This window comes from Lytechinus pictus, chromosome 10, assembly GCF_037042905.1.
Source record: "Lytechinus pictus isolate F3 Inbred chromosome 10, Lp3.0, whole genome shotgun sequence".
In the NCBI taxonomy this organism is placed as follows: Eukaryota; Metazoa; Echinodermata; class Echinoidea; order Temnopleuroida; family Toxopneustidae; genus Lytechinus; species Lytechinus pictus.
Genome location: NC_087254.1, coordinates 25195394 through 25211831, shown reverse-complemented (window position 1 = coordinate 25211831; position 16438 = coordinate 25195394). Strand labels below are relative to the sequence as shown.

At 35.8% G+C, this 16438-nt stretch overlaps 2 protein-coding genes across 2 annotated transcripts; both read right to left on the bottom strand.

The window, feature by feature from the left end:
• Nucleotides 1-1242: 1242 nt before the first annotated feature.
• LOC129270020 (thiosulfate sulfurtransferase-like) lies at nucleotides 1243-8130 on the bottom strand. Its single transcript, XM_054907450.2, has 4 exons — nucleotides 7500-8130; nucleotides 6394-6517; nucleotides 5240-5465; nucleotides 1243-3930 (listed from the first exon to the last, which is right to left on the bottom strand). Exons 1-4 carry the CDS (start codon nucleotides 7763-7765, stop codon nucleotides 3632-3634), a joined length of 915 nt encoding a protein of 304 aa, XP_054763425.2. The 5' UTR covers nucleotides 7766-8130; the 3' UTR covers nucleotides 1243-3631.
• A 2617-nt stretch (nucleotides 8131-10747) lies between these two features.
• LOC129270019 (thiosulfate sulfurtransferase-like) lies at nucleotides 10748-15567 on the bottom strand. The gene is made up of 3 exons (XM_064105660.1): nucleotides 15300-15567; nucleotides 12425-13057; nucleotides 10748-11738 (listed from the first exon to the last, which is right to left on the bottom strand). The coding sequence occupies exons 2-3, from the start codon at nucleotides 13032-13034 to the stop codon at nucleotides 11389-11391; spliced, it is 960 nt and encodes a 319-aa protein (XP_063961730.1). The 5' UTR covers nucleotides 13035-13057; nucleotides 15300-15567; the 3' UTR covers nucleotides 10748-11388.
• Nucleotides 15568-16438: the final 871 nt, after the last annotated feature.

The following is a 16438-nucleotide window of genomic DNA, read 5'->3' as shown; positions in this document are numbered from 1 at the left end:
TGGTATATGTATACACTTCGATAATTAGGAGGTATTGCTTGTTGTGGTGTGAAATTCAAATTTTTGCCAAAGTACAGCATGAATAATGTTAGATGTCCGTGAAGTCATAATCACATAGTTACAGTAAATGCCATTGCATACATTTTCAATAGATTTGTTTAACATAGGAATGAATACTAAATGGTGTTTATTAAGCAATTATCATGTTAGGTCATGCAAAAAATACATTTTGCAATGAGCTTTACCATATTTACTGCAACTCTTGTAGGATTATGACTTCATGGACATCTGGATTTACTCCTTGCATTCATGCCTTACTTTGGTGCAAATCAAATTATGCTTCACAAAAAAAAAACCTCCTTATTATCCAATCGTAAACAAATACCACATAAAAATGCTATCAAATTATTTTGGAGAAGATAATTTTTCAGGACATATATGAGAGTTTTGTGTTTCGGCCATTTGATTTAATTTCTTTTAAATTATTTATGAAATGTTTGATATTACTTTTACATTTAACGTTCTGAATTTGTTCTTTAAAGTTAAAGTATCCGGAGTAGATTTTTTTATTGTAGCTGTTTAATATAACTCTGTGTCATTTTCAGTTTAAAGTATCTTTGAAGAAAAAAGGAGGGGTTTAATGCCATTGTTTATTTGTTAATCAATAAATATCTTTAAATCTAACTATACTTTAAGTATTATATTCTTTACAGAATCTTATGAGAATATTCTTGTTTTGCCTGTGAAGGGAGTATGGGTCATTGCTGTGAAATTATCTTTCTTTTAGTTATTTGATTTTGTGTGATTTTGTATAACATTTAAATTATATGTACATTATCTTTCTTTTGCTATTTGGAGAATATGGGATAGATGAATGTTTACATTTTGACTCTGAATATTTGTGACTCGGGCCTATAAAGTTGAAGTTAAAAGCCAGTATTATTATCAGCTGCCTAACTTTACAAACTTGACTGCTAACTTCAGACTTAGTCGCTGTTCAATTTATGAAAGCATTTATAGGAGATACTGGAGGTCAGGCCTAACTGATTTAGGCACAATTTTTATTGATTTTAATGATGAACAACTTTTTACCTCATTAACCATTAATTTTTACTTGAAATCTGCAACACAAACCAGCTATGACATGTATGTAACAACTGGTAATACATGTCTTGTTCAAATAAACAATGTGGTAATTAATAGTATGTTGCATCAGCTCACAAACTCAAAATGAAACTGGCCTTCAAATAATATATCTGTTTTATTTACAACAACATATGTTTAATCGCTAGAGGGCATTCATTTGTTTTGTCTTGCAATCTACTATGGTCAACAAGGAAATTTGTGATCACTCTCGCAAAAAGTGTTCACTAGCTTTCTAGGAAATTTGTGATTACTCTCGCAAAAAGTGTTCACTAGCTTACAAGTTAACGAGCTTTCGAGTGCCGCTGCAACTCTTTATCAAGTGACGAAAATTATCTGATACGGTAGTCTATCTTTATTAGAGGAATACCTGTCTTTTATCCAGAAAACAGGGTGGTTTTAAAGGAGAGAGAACTTATCAATGTCATACTGTTATCGTGGACCTATATGCTAAAGTATGGTTTTATAAGGAAGTGGATCTTAACACATTTATTTGAAATATTGAAGTATATTGTTTTGGGGATTTGTTGATTTCACAAATTACAAGTGTATAGCTATGGTTTGAATAAATAAGACTATGATGATGTACTTTACATGAATATGATATGACTGAATATAAATGGAATATCAAGTTGTAAATATTTTGTATATATAAAGCACACATATAGCATATCACAATGTCTACTAAAAGAAACCAAATGAATTTATGGAGTAATAAATATATAAAGTATTTCTGGAGATCACCTTGTTTCTTATTTTTTATTATTACAAATGTACAGCCAAAGCAGCCATAGCGCCCCACCTGTCTACAGAGACCGTACACTGTTTAAATCGGGGAGGGGGGTTAACACTACGCCACCTGTGGTGTACAAAGAGGACCATCAGTGTAATTTATGCAAGGGTGAAATCTATTGTGATCAATATCCTTTGTTATAATACATTTTGTGTGCATAGTGTTATGTTCATTTCCATGGTGTAATTTACCACTGATATTTGTGTTATTCATAACTCCCATGTTCTACCATGCATTTACCATTTGCTTTTACAATAGAAGTAGTTTCTCAGCTGCACAGCAGAGCAAGGGAACTTTAATATGAAAACCACATGTCTGCAAACTTGGTATTTCACATTCTAATCGAGTTGTTGGGAGTATAGTTAGTTTCAAATTGATATTGAGTCATGAAAAGCTTTTGAAATAGCATATTCTAAGACGTTTAACATCCATGTACTTTTTTATATTTACTTCACCCCACCCCCTCCCCATACATTAATACAATATACAATCATATAATTGAATGGGGAATCACAATAAATGATAATCTGTTTACAAAAATACACTGTTAAAAAAAACCCTGATTTTTCAGAAAAACAAAATTTTGCAGAAAGCAATAACAGAATCATTCTCTAAATTCATAAAACAGGAAGTTTTCTGCAATTTAACAGAACAGGTCTGTTTAAAAGGGGAAAAGGGTGTTTTATTTAAGGAAATTTGTAAGGTTCCATACACCAAATACCAATTTCCTGTAATTTTACATGATATAATGTAAGATTACGCAATCTGGTAAGATTACAGGTGTTCTCGAGATTCTGCTGCAGGAACTTCTTTTATTTTAAGCATAAATTTTCTATCAGTGTACAGGAGATTTTTTTTGGAATGAGGGTCAACACAAAATAACAATTACCCTTGTGAAATGTCCACCCTTTATATGAATAGAGTATTTGGTATATGGTCAACTTTATGAAAGTTTTCTTGTACTCTCACAAGAAAAAAAATGATCGTTCAGAGGTTATATTTACAAAAAAAATACGAGGTCTGATATCATATTGGGGTCAATCTCTCCTTTCAAATGCCAAAAGTTGCAACAATCAAGGCTACACTCAGAATAATAATTTTTCTTGGAGGGAGAAGGGCAAGAAGATATGAATCATTCAAGAACATATACAAGTGAGGGGAAAAAGCAATAAAGCAGATATTTGTGCATATCTGAAATTGGATTTTGATTATTTTGCAGACATATGGGTTTTATCTTGAGTTCAATGATTACTTAGGGAAGGGGAACTGCCCGTCATATTCTGATATTTATATTATTTTTATAACCATAAAACTCATATCATGATGAATATGACCCATTGACTTGTATAGTTAATATTTAAGTTTGGGTCCTTTTTAGTGATTGGATGGGGGGGGGGGGGGCTTGTGTACACGTGTCATCAAGATAATGAAATTGGTTATCAAAAGTGAATGAAAATTGCAAATGATCAATCAAGATCAATACTGTATAAAAAGCTATTCTAATCCATTTTATACAGTACTTTGACTGTCAATTAAGCCTATCGTGTGGGAAATGGTAAATTTAATTGCGTACTTTTTGCGAAAAGAAAATAATTGTTTCAATTGACAGCTCATCTTCAGGTTTTGAAGAAGAATTTAACCCGGCATTTTTATCATGTTCACAATTTCTTTAAGCCCAACTCCCCCTATCTTTTTTTATTTTGGAGGATCGGGAACGATGACATGCGAGTCCTTTGGTGCTCGTTTGCAAAACTCATCCCACGATCCGTCGTAGATCGCAACGTCCTCCTTCCCGACCACGTAGGCAGCGAGAGCGACTGTGCATGCGCTGATGCCGACAAAACATGAGCTGACGAGAGGACGTGAGAGATCGATACCCGCCGATTGAAAAAGTTGAAGGATATCTTCCCGCGCTACCATGCGATCGCTATCACTACGGACCAATCGACCAAAAGGAACGTTGACCGACTTAAGGATGTACCCCAATGGCAAGTCTATAGAAGAAGATGAAATAAAATATGTATATGACAGTTATAAGTTTATTCTTAGTTAATGTTTACAAATATGTTTTGCATTTCACGTTTTCTCCTCTTTCTATTTCTACTTTTTCTATTTTTCTTCTTCAATTTTCCCGAAGATCTGGACCTATATGTGCATGTTCGTATAATACCTTGTCTTTCTGGCCCTAAATAATTTTATTTGATTTGTTTTACTTGCTATAATATTCCACAAAATGAATTATTTTACTTCCAGTATTTTGGTAAACTTATCTAAGGTATCACTCTCATCTCCCCCTTTCCTTCTAATTTATCTCTTTTTTCAAATGTTTCTGCTTTTACCTATTTCCAAGTCTTCCGTTGATAATCCCAGCATCAAGTTACATTGTTAAAAATCTTCATATAGCTCGACAATATAACATAATGCCCCGGGGGGACCACTTCCATTGACGAGTGGATACCATGCGCGACCATGGGGTCTCGAAAAGCACCCTTAACACGTATTTTCCATATTCTGAAAATGCACCCCTTGACAAGTATAGTGTGTGAAACCCTACCCTTAACAAGTATTGGAAACAAAACAATACTCTTGGCAAGTATTCCCTGAATTGACCCCCTAAACAAGTACAACGATATTTTTATTATGTCACTGTCGTCGGTTTTACCTGATTGGGTTTAGTACAGCCCCTGCAGCTCCCACATCTCGCGCAAAATCATACTCTAAACACGTAATAATAATAATTGGCATTTATATAGCGCTTTATCAATCTACGACTGTTCAGAGCGCTTCAAAATTATTAGTGTTGACTCTTGGGGCAAAAAGTGATCCTTTATAAAACATTTTAGTCTTATACACCCTCGCAAATTTGACCCTAAGCACGTAGCTATCCTAGTGAAAATATATACCTTTTTTTCATTATTTCAGTGTTTTTGACACCCTTATTACGTTACGTACGTAACGTGCCCTATCTTGAAAAAGACATCCTTTTTACGTGTTTTCTTGGTTGCGCATAGTATCCACTCGCCAATGTAAGTGGGCCCCCGGGCATTATGCGCATGTCTTTCGGGGGGGGGGTGGTATATGTTTTGTTATTCCTTCTCATCTGTTTTCGAATTGTAGGGCAAATTCTTAAATATTTTAATGACTACATACATGAATGATTATTTTTTTCTCTTCTATTTCATCTTTTCTCATTTGTATAGTTTTGTTCTCAATATTGTAGTTAATCTTTCAATTCTGTTTTGTTTGTTGTTTCTTCTTTTTTTGGGGCTCATTATAAGCTTGTTTCCTCTCTCATTATCTTACCAGGCCAAATAGAATCCATACTCCCGTCGAACCATTCTGGTAACCTGCTGTCAATCAAACTAAACTCCTCGGTCTTCTGGTTATCTAAAACCTCGTCGAAATGCTTGATGAGGCGTGGGTTGGGTGGCTTGGCCATGAAGGTCCGCTGGTCAACCGTCTGGCTCCCGCCCTCGACCGCGAAACCATCCTCCTTCCACTGTTTCAAACCTCCGTCCAGTATTGAGATCTTTGGGTATTAAAGTTGATTGGTTTGGAAGTAAATTTTAAAGGAAAAACCGAATATATATATATAGTTTAACTTTGGCTTTGGCATTCATATTCCTTTGGTGAACCCCATATTAAATGGGTTTCAAACCACGCGAGTTACTTTGAACAAAAGATGACAAAACTTCGTTCTGTTTCACACTGATATTTTGACCTTTCATTTTTCTACCAAGATGAAAGCGAAACATGGCTTAACTCCTTGTGAAATACTGTTCAAGAAAGAGTAAATTATGAACAAATGTATAGAAAAGGAACAATATAGAAAGGTTTTCATAACAGTTCAAGATTTCGTTGAACGAATGGATAAAATAATATGTATAATACTATTCTTTAAAAAATATAATTCAAGACACAAGAGAAAAAAATAAGATAAGAATACATCGATCCTAATGAGACACAAGATTGGTTCCATACATAGGCGGAAATCTGTCCCTAAAGGTAGGGGGGACCAGGGGCTTAAAAATTTGACAAGCAAAAAAAAATGGTTATCACCCAAAATGTAAGGTCAGTTTAACCCCCCAAAAAGGTTTTCACCCAAAATGTAAGGTCACTTAATCCAAAATACATGTATTATTTCGATTTTAAATGATGATGTATTTTTCTCCATCATAAAAGACCAAAAATAGTATAGGGGGACATCAGTGATACGGTGTCCCCCCCTACTTTTTGGGGGTAGGGGGACGCGTCCCCACTGCCCCCCCCCCCCCTGGGATTCCCGCCCATGGTTCCATAAACACAAAGTTGCCAGCACTAACTCCGATAATTTTAGTGAAACCAAATGTTTTTATTGACTGAAATGACTTGGTCTCCGAACTGTTATTATTCCATTTTCCTCCCCTCCTCTTTCCCCTTCTCTCCGTTTCCTCTTTTGTACTTATTCTTCTCCATACCTTGTCATGACCAAACGTTCTGAACATCCACCATGTCCTAGGTGCCGACATCATCCTGAATATTGGATCATTCTCGTATACGATCACGTGGGTCTCGTTGTCGATACCTAGCTCGCCTACGTACCTGCCATCCAAGGAAATCATTAATGATATCATCCATTATGAATGATAATGTGACCCCTGTGGTTATGTCAGTGCCGCAATGAGCCAACAAAAAATGAGAGGGCACACCGGAATACCGGGGTAACATTTCCCAAAACTTCTGAGTGAGCGAAAATTTTGATCTTCTTAAGAATTAAAATCGAAATTCGTTAGAGATTTTGTCATAACATTAAACAAATATCATATTTCACATTTCGCATCTTTATTCGTTGAAATTTGTGGGCGATTAAAAAAAAAGGAATAAAAAAAAAACACTGAATGCAAAAAAAATATGTCGTTATGTATCTTCTTCAATGTTTTGATGTAATTTTTTGGTTAATACTGTCAAATCCGTACCAAATAAAATCTCAATATCCAATATCTTCCATTATAAACTACGTAAATTAAATCTATACATATAGTATAAGTCTTTTCATTTTTTTTAAATTAAAATCACTATATGCCTCATTATTCAGAAGTTGTTCTATTGTTCATTCTTAAATTATCGATACACGTGAACAGAGAACCAGGACTGCAGAGAACGAGGTCATCGGGTAAATACTGAAAACCCTGAAAAGCAATCAGTGAATAGACTACCTGCAAATATGGTAAAAATTTATTAATGCTTTGTCGGGCGTTTTATACGTGAAGCAACTGTGTACTCCGAATGAGTAAAAAGAGTATAAATTGATAATAGAACTATGTGGTGGATGAAAGACATTGGTTTTGTGGAAAATGACATACACAGCTTTCTATTGGATCCCGTGTATATAGGCTTATAGCCACATAACACGTTTACCATCTATACCCTATTTCAATGCCGCCCATTTACAAAATTATTAATCTCTGAAAATCAAATCAATGTAGACGGGACTCAAATGCAACAGACTATAATATAAATTTTAAAAAATATGGTTTAAGACAAAAATATGTGTTTTTTATATTCACTGGTTTCCTTCACTTACTTTGCAAACTCTTCGGCAGATGGAAGTGTAAAGTAAAAGCGGGAAGATTTATCTCTGCATTGGTTGAGATCAAAGTGAACAGATCCGGGAATGTGCTCAACTCGGAAAGCATCTGGACCCTCTGTCACAATCCCTAGCCATGTCGCATCAAGTACACGAACCGAGCACGATGACGACGACGACGAAGAGAATTGTTGTTCACGTAGTACATCGCTTAACCATTTTGTGGTTACCAGAGGTGGTATTGACGAAGCATTCCCAGCCATGTTATAATGAATCAATTTTGTTGTTGCCGGCCGCAGTTCTTTTCAGTATAATTATGCGAAAGAATGTAGACTGTCTATCCGGGCTGTCTATTTACAACCCGTGTTTGCCGAGTGAGATATGGTGCCTGTTTATATTGTACAGTATAGGTTAGGTATCTAGTGAATATTCTGGAAAACCTCTGTCACAGCATGCAAAGTAATCCCACAGAGGGTTTACATGTATACCAAAAGTTCAAAACAACATTCACATCACCATCAGTCATTCAAATCGTTATGTTTGGCGCAAAATAATGACCCGTCAGTTTGGGACACCGCTGTTGGGAACAAATCTGACATTCGTAGTTTATAATAATGTTCTTGACAAGGATGATAAGGATTAAAATACCAAACTCATTGTAATGTCCTACAGAATCAGAATTGTTCTGGTCGAGTAAGCCAAGTATGCCCATCACATGTTTTGCATAATATCCATAACAGATTATAAAAATAAAATAAAGAAATAAATCCTCCAGAAATACCACCATGTTCTCCCGCGTACTGAAGTTGAGATTTTTTTAAATAATCTAGTAATTCAATAAGATATTACATCATGAATTCTTATAGACCCAGTTCAACTCGACCGTCTTATTGTTTTGGGTCAGTTATTGGATCGAGGGAGATTCCCAAGTGAGACTGAGGTATCGGATCAACTGTCAAATTGTTTTTAACTCATTAATCTCAGTCTTTTAAGGTTGCTTCATGCGCATATGACCCCATTCAACCTTTCTGAAAATTATGAAAACACTCGCATCTGAGTGTATCCAGGCAGAAGCGTCGGGGGGCAGAGGATGGTACGTGGCAAAGTCTGTAGTCTGGTGCAAACCCCACTTTTGCAAGTAATCCCAAATACTTCAAATATTTTCTAGAGAAATATCGTGGGTTCATCTATCTATCTATCTATCCATCCATTCAACCATCAATCCATCCATCTATCTATTTCTCTATATATCCATCCATCTAGCTAGCTAGAGATAGACAATTGTAGCTATATAGATTTCTAAAACATGCAGTGTATTTTTCCTATACCGATAATGTGTGTGTGTATTTGAGTTTTGTCAGACGTGTATCAATCATATATGATTATTTACGTCTGGGACCGACCTTTAACGTCACCATCCGAAAGACGTGACCAGGGTTCGAACCTCTGCATCAATTTGTAACTTCCCCCACGTAGCTTGGATTACAGGCGCACGCCACAACGCCCATACCGATAATGCTTTAAAATGCGCACATTTAAGCTTTATTTAAAATGCGATGAGTACAATTAATTGTTTGTGCTATCAAAGCCCTAAATTTCAATTTTTGTATGGAAAGGTCACTCTTCTAGAGGTTATTACATTACGAATTGAAATGATGATAACGACAAACGTTTGACAGCATGAATTGAAAAGATGGACAAATAAATCAAAGGGCACACAATTATCCGTCACCAATAATGAGAGGGGCACTGAGGCAAGTTAAAGGACATCCATAGAAATTGGATATTCGTATGTAACTGTCAAATAATTGTATTGAAATTGTACGCTTTTAACATTGTTCCTTTTCAAGCTTTTAATGATCAAGAAAACAGACTAGAGATTGGTGTTAAATAGTTTGCTTATTAACTCTTTACTCTTGCTCACAAGCAAGAGTCCCACCTGCCATATTTGTTTAATCCTTTCCTCCAAAGTGCATGTATGACTCATCAGTGGTGTACCGTGGGTCACGGCGTTGGGAAAGAGAAATTTTGAGGATTGTGCCATTAAACGAATATGTATCTCACTCACTTAATGCGAGCACGAAGCACGAGCTGAATTTTTTTTTATATTCAGACCTAAAAAAAGGGACATTATAAAAAAATTACAATCATGATACATACCTGTCTCACTAATAGTAAACAAACAATGCGAGCGCAAAGCGCGAGCTGAAATTTGCATATGTTGACCCCAAACAGGGACAATGAGGACTTTTTTTCAAATTCATGAAGAGCATACATATCTCACCATATCCATCTAATGCGAGCGCCAAGCGCTTGCTGATTTTGTTAGAATTACATTTAAACACATGAAACACTTTTTGTAGTCATTGTAATCATCAGCATGATACGTATATCACTTCGTGAGCTGAACATTTTTGGAATTCAAACCTGAAGAGGGGCATTTAGTCTTATGCTTGTTTGTAGGAATTCACTAAGACCATAAGTATTTCACTATACAATTGATGCGAGCGCGAAGCGCGAGTTGAAAATTTTCGATATTCAGACTAGAAAAGGGACAATTTAAGAATTGTTTTTAGGAATTCATAAAGAGCTTACATATTTCACCAATCCACTAACGCAAACGTATGTACGGATTGGAAATAATTTATATTCAGACCTTAGAAGGGGGCAATCGCTTTAGGTAAACATGAAAAAGAAGCATAATATTATGCCACTACTTAAAGCAATAATAACTGGAACTAAAGGCCTATTTGGTGTATATTGACTTGAAAACGGGATGTTTTTAGTACAACAGGATTTAAACAGACAATGCGAGCACCAGGAATGATGAACACATAGGCCCTAAGCAAATTATGTTTCATAAAGTTATGAAAAATATTTATTACGTAATATATAATATAACATAGTATAATATAATATGCAATGATTTATTCATCCCCCTCTAAGATTTTTCTTTCTTTCTCCCTCTCTTTCTCCTTTTCCCCGTTTTTTTTTTGGAGGGGACGTGCCCCCATGCCCCCCGTAGTTACGCCACTGTGACTCATATCAGCAATAATATAGCAACAAATTGAGTTGTTCTTGTTGTTGTTGTTAATGGTGTTTTTACAAGTTTGCAGCTGATGCAGATATTGCGGCTGATATGGATTTGACAAAAGGAAAAACAAAATGTGTAAATGGGTCTTGAAAGTAACTTTATAATATTTATTGGTCTCTCTCTCACAATGAACTGAGACGGACGGACGAAATTCATGTTCAGAAACAAATTTATTAGAAATTCAATGAGAGGTGTAAATGACAATTACTAAATTTATTTTTCTGAAAGAGGATGAACTCCGCGGCGTCTATAAAGTTAGTTATAATTGTTTTTCAAAAGAAAGATTAACAATGTATACGGTACAATATAGAAGAAACAATCACATTAAGAGGTCCTTTGGTTTCCGTCATAACTTAAATAATGCTGGTAAATTAACCAATAACGTTGTGATAGCATTCGGCATTTTAACGATGATATTTAAAAAAAAATGATTTTTTTTTTCTCTTATAATTATTTATTGACTGAGATACGTGAGTTATGAATACAAAGAGATCATATACTAATTTATATCTTTATAAAAATTATGAACCGGGAATTTCCACGGTATGAATATGAACGGACCTTTGTTTATCATGAAGTCAGAAAGAGAGGGTCAGTGGAATTGAAATGGCCCCATCATTATTCCTTCCGCGGTATCACACATATTTGGTTCTGAGATAGTTATAATGTAGTATTATTTCAAATTACATCGTTGATAACAACAATCTAAATTTATAAATCTCCATTAGAAGCAAGAAAGCGTAAATAACGTTCGATTGTAAATTCATGATGCTCATCATAGGGAAGTCGTTTCTATTGTTTATTGAATGTCGGCACAGGCGGGAAAGTGTCATCAGTATCATTCAGGTTGACCTTAACTTCATAAACAGTCATAGAATCATCGGGGCCTCTCTGAGAATATTCATCCCAAGACCCATCGAACACCGCCACGTCCTCCCTCCCGACCAAGAAGGCGCTAAAGGCCAAGATGCAAGCGGTGACACCAACGAAGCAGGTCGAGGTCAAAGGTCGGGATAGGTCAATGCCCTTTGAATGGAAGAGTGACTTGATGTCATCGGGCTTCTTGAACTTGGAGGATCCCTCTGTGAGGATATTTGGGAAGGGGATGTTGACTGCCATCTTCATGATCCCGAGTTTTAAACCTGTAAACGGAGGACATGTTATCTGTTATTTTGCAATTTACAGTCATGCACTTGGAAAAAATGGGGACTCGATCCCGTGCACAAGAAATTATCTCTATTTTTTTAGACAGAAAGATTTCGTATTGCGAATCCAGATTTCAAAATTCAATACTCTTAATACATTTCTATATCAACAAAATAAACAAATACAGACTAAATACAAATAGTAGGCTAGATCGTTGGACATATAGTGTACAATTGCGTAACAAGTAAATCAGATGCAGGGGTGGGTGGGTTGGGTATCTAGACCTGAACAACATCAGAGAGAGCATTTAGTGAGCAGCCGTATACTGCTGATTTAGAACGCTATAATGATCGTGTTTTTTTTTTCAATTACCAGAATATTTTTGTCGGATGTCCTTATTATGGTCATTGGCGGCGGAAGCCAAAAATTTTAGGGGGGACCACAAAAAAATTTTGAAGAGCAAAAAAAAAAAAAAGGTTATCAACCAAAAATTTTAGGGGGGACGCAGGCAAAAAAAATTGACAAGCAAAAAAAAAAAAAAAAAAAGGGTTATCAACAAAAAATTAAGGGGGGGGGGGACCGTCCCCCCACCTAAAATTTAGGGGGGGGACACGTCCCCCCCCCCCCGCCGCCTATGATTATGGTCAATAATTAAAACCAAAGTTTTGATGATATATTTTACCTGGATAAGGAGAAGGCAATGTACCATCATACCATTCTACTGGACGACTATCCATCAACTGAAATTTAGTTTCCTTTACGTTCTCTAAGATATCATCAAAGTTCTTGAAGATCTCAGTACGCGTTCTCGTCACCTTGAAATTGGCTGGCTGAGGAGCTGGTGTTGCCTCATCGGTGACCCTTCGATTCTCGGCAACCCACTGCTGAAGTCCACCATCGAGCACCGACACGACGCCGTGATCGAAATATCGGAACATCCACCAGATCCGAGGCGCCGTCATGATACTATAGTAAGGGTCATTCTCGTAGACGATCACGTGTGTGTTGTTGTCGATGCCGAGCGTCTTCCCAACGAACTCGGCAAAGAACTCCGAAGTCGGGATGGTGAAGTAATACGAAGTGTCCTTGTTGCGGAGCTGGTTGAGGTCGATGTAGAGACTTCCTGGAATGTGCTGCTTGCCGTGAGCGTCCCGACCTTCATCTGCCATACCGAGCCATGTGGCGTCAAGGAGACGAATCGATCTTCCATCTGGGGTCTTCCCAGCCTCTAAAGCTTCGGCCAACCACTCCGTTGTCACTAAAGCGGGGACTTTCCCTGCAGATGATGCCATGGTGTTCCGCTTGATATTTTAGCCTACAGAAGATAGAATTTTGATCATGTAACAACACACTTTTCTTTAATATGTTACTTCTCTCTCGATCTCTTTCCTTGTCATTTAAATGATGCATATAAAAAAAACTAAGATTTATGTAAACAGTTGTTTTAAAAAATAGCATTCGCTTTGCTTTCTGTGAATTATTTCGCTTCAGAAACCATTCAGAATAAGTCCCTTATGATTATTATGATGTGATCACATTTATTGACGAATCATTTTGATTCTCGAATGATCCTATTTAAATATAAGCGAGGGAATGAAGCGAGCGGGAAACAAGTTTTTTAGTCAATGTTGCATTTGCCTTTTAAAACATTGTGTGAACATTGAAAATGTGTTTTGTGTACACGGTGCAATGAAGATTTTCAATATTGAATTATTACTGAACATTATTATTATTATCATTATTATTATTAGTATTATTATTGTTATTATTATAATTATTATTTATTATTATTTTTAATCTTTCTATACTCCATTTGGGGAAATAACACATTTAATTATCAAACCAAAATGTGCAGTAAGTTTTCATTCTTTTTCTTTAAAGAATTGAAAATATAGTGCAGAACCACTGAAGAAAAAAATATTCGCTGTATGTATTCTTCTATATCGGAAGGAGAGTTTAAAGGAAGTCCATCCAAACAAAATGTTAGTTTGAATTACAAACCCAAGCTAAAATTTCATTAAATTCCTATGTAAAATAACGAAGTTGTGAAATTTTCTCAAAGCTTTTTGCTTAATTTCACAAAACACAGATATCTCCCCATTCCTGTTGGGTTGGTATGCAAATGAGGGAATAAATGACAACACTCACTATTTTTTTGTATCTCATAATACATGAAATGTGAAATATTTAAATTTCCTCCTCAATGTAATATGAAACAACGTTGAATCATCTCTGGACATGTGGAATTACAACTGTTTGATGAAGTCTTCTAATGGTTAAATCTGCAAAACTTAAAGTAGGCCTATTGCATACTTTAACCAATAGGAGTGACATCATCCACTCTCATGCACTGTGATGATCACAATTTTGTACCTGCTTTGTGAAAAACAACCAAAATTAAAAGGGGGGACAATTCCTTATTTTACATAGGATTCATAATGCTTGTTGGTTTGTTTTTCCATTATATTTAAATCAACCCTTAACAAGTATTGGAAACAAATGCTTTTGGCAAGTATTCCCAGAATTGAGCCCCTATAAACAAGTACAGCGATGTATTTTCCATATTCTGAAAATGCACCCCTTAACAAGTATTGGAAACAAAACGATACTCTTGGCAAGTATTCCCTGAAATGAACCCCTAAACAAGTACAACGATATTTTATTGTTATGTCACGGGTACCTTACACACCATTATATTGGTTTACGGCCCACCTTCCACACCTCGCGCAAATCGGACTCTAAACACGTAGTGTTTGGGCAAAAAGGACATCCTTTATAAAACATTTTGATTTTGTTTTATCATCCCCGCATATTTGACCCTAAACACGTATATTTTTCCGAGCGAAATAGATATTTTTTTTTTTCAATATTTTTGTGTTTTTGACACCCTTATCACGTTATATACTTACGTCGTACGTAACGTGCCCTATCTTGAAAAAGACATCCTTTTTACGTGTTTTTTTGGTCGCGCATGGTATCCACTCGTGTCAATGTAAGTGGCCCCCCCCCCCCCCCGGGGGTGGAATTTCCTTTATCCTTGGGTTCTATGGAGAGAGGTCCAATGTTGAAATCTACAGTGACAGTGGTCACGTATATTGATAGCTTGTTGATAGAAACATAATTACTTCTGACAGCAACCAAGTTTACAAACGAAGGGAAGGCATGTGATAGAAAAAAGATTTGAGCCATATTTGAGTAAGATATCAAAATGCACAGTAAGTTCTCTCGCTTCTTCCCCCTCTCTTTTAACTTCTTTTAACATTTTGAGCTTTATTCAGGGAGTTAGAGGGATAAGTATGATTTTGCATACTAATACGCATAAATTAACATAATCACTTAATAGCGATTCGCATGAAATAAATTACTATACGATTTTGTAGATTATGTCCCAGGCAACCCGCGTGCCAATTTTTGGCGCGATTGTGAAGTCGACGGCCGAGATTTCAAGGGGGGCCTGGGAGGCCCCCCCCCCCGGCCATATGAACTCCCAAAATACCCCGGCCTAGATAGGGTTAACAATACAAAAATTATCATAAAATAAATAATGATAATCTTACCACTTGTAAAGTAGCAAATTTCAGCCACAAGCGCCTATACACCCCAAACTAGTATAACAAAATCCCAGTAAGTCCAGCAATGTAGGCTGTATAATCTACGTGTTCTTCATAAGGTTCATAACAAACCGACGTATTCAGAATGACTCAGTTATTTTTTTTATCTTCTTTTTTTTTTCTAATCAAATTCATATCCTGTATCGCTGAACCAAGATTTGATCGTTGGCATAACCTCATTGTCAAACATGGTACTTTGAACGCAAGCGAATATGATTGTTTGAACTGTTAATAGAAATAGTCGAGTGTTTATTCAATCACGCTAACTTACAAATGGAGGGGAAGAAAGACAGAGAGAGAGATAGAAAAGAAAAGAGGGGGAGACAGAGAGAGAGAGAGAGGGGGGGCGGGATACACAGGATTTCCTTTCTTTCTAAAATCACAATTTAACCTTCAACTAAAAAAAAAAAAATTCTCAGACACAGCATTTATTTTTTTTCCATTCCATCCCTCACAGGGGTTTTTATTCAGCTCTGCTGATCTGAAATCTATAAATTCAATTTAGTTTCACACGACAATAAAACATCAAAGCATTAAATAATATTAGTAGTATTCTTTCCACAATTATAAATGCACTGTGTGTTAAATTCATCAACTAGATACACTCTCATAAAGGAATTGATCAAATAACCAGTGTAATGGTTAACTATATAGAGTGCGTACATGTAAGCAAAAAATACCACATTGGTATAAAAATTGGCCACAGAGAAATCATCATTTCCAAATCTCTTGTGGTTAAAACGTACCAGATTTTTGGTTAAACCATTATTCACTAGCACATCGCATATTTTTACAATTTCTGTTGCAATGCACATGTATAGATACATGAAAATACACAAAATTGCACACACCATCATAAAAACACATCGCATAAGTTTTCAAAATCTCAATGATTTTCTAGGTCTTGTGAAGAGTATTGTAAATGATATTAATTCCTTATTCTAGTTAATACTTATTTCATTTGAATATAGCTTAATACCACACAACTCTGAGTAAATGATGAAAAATGTATATACTTGTAGTTGTAGATACAGCAGGAAGATGGATTGAAGGGAATATGTAGATTGAGAAATGTGATGACAAAA

Excerpts from the sequence above, each read along its gene's own strand:
- LOC129270020 (XM_054907450.2), bottom strand. The coding sequence starts at position 7,765 with ATGGCTGGGAATGCTTCGTCAATACCACCTCTGGTAACCACAAAATGG. Across the intron at positions 6,518-7,499 it reads TCTGCCGAAGAGTTTGCAAA|GTACGTAGGCGAGCTAGGTA; the intron begins GTAAGTGAAGGA and ends CTTGGATGGCAG. Across the intron at positions 3,931-5,239 it reads TATGGATTCTATTTGGCCTG|ACTTGCCATTGGGGTACATC; the intron begins GTAAGATAATGA and ends CTTCTTCTATAG.
- LOC129270019 (XM_064105660.1), bottom strand. The coding sequence starts at position 13,034 with ATGGCATCATCTGCAGGGAAAGTCCCCGCTTTAGTGACAACGGAGTGG. Across the intron at positions 11,739-12,424 it reads ATTGCCTTCTCCTTATCCAG|GTTTAAAACTCGGGATCATG; the intron begins GTAAAATATATC and ends CTCCGTTTACAG.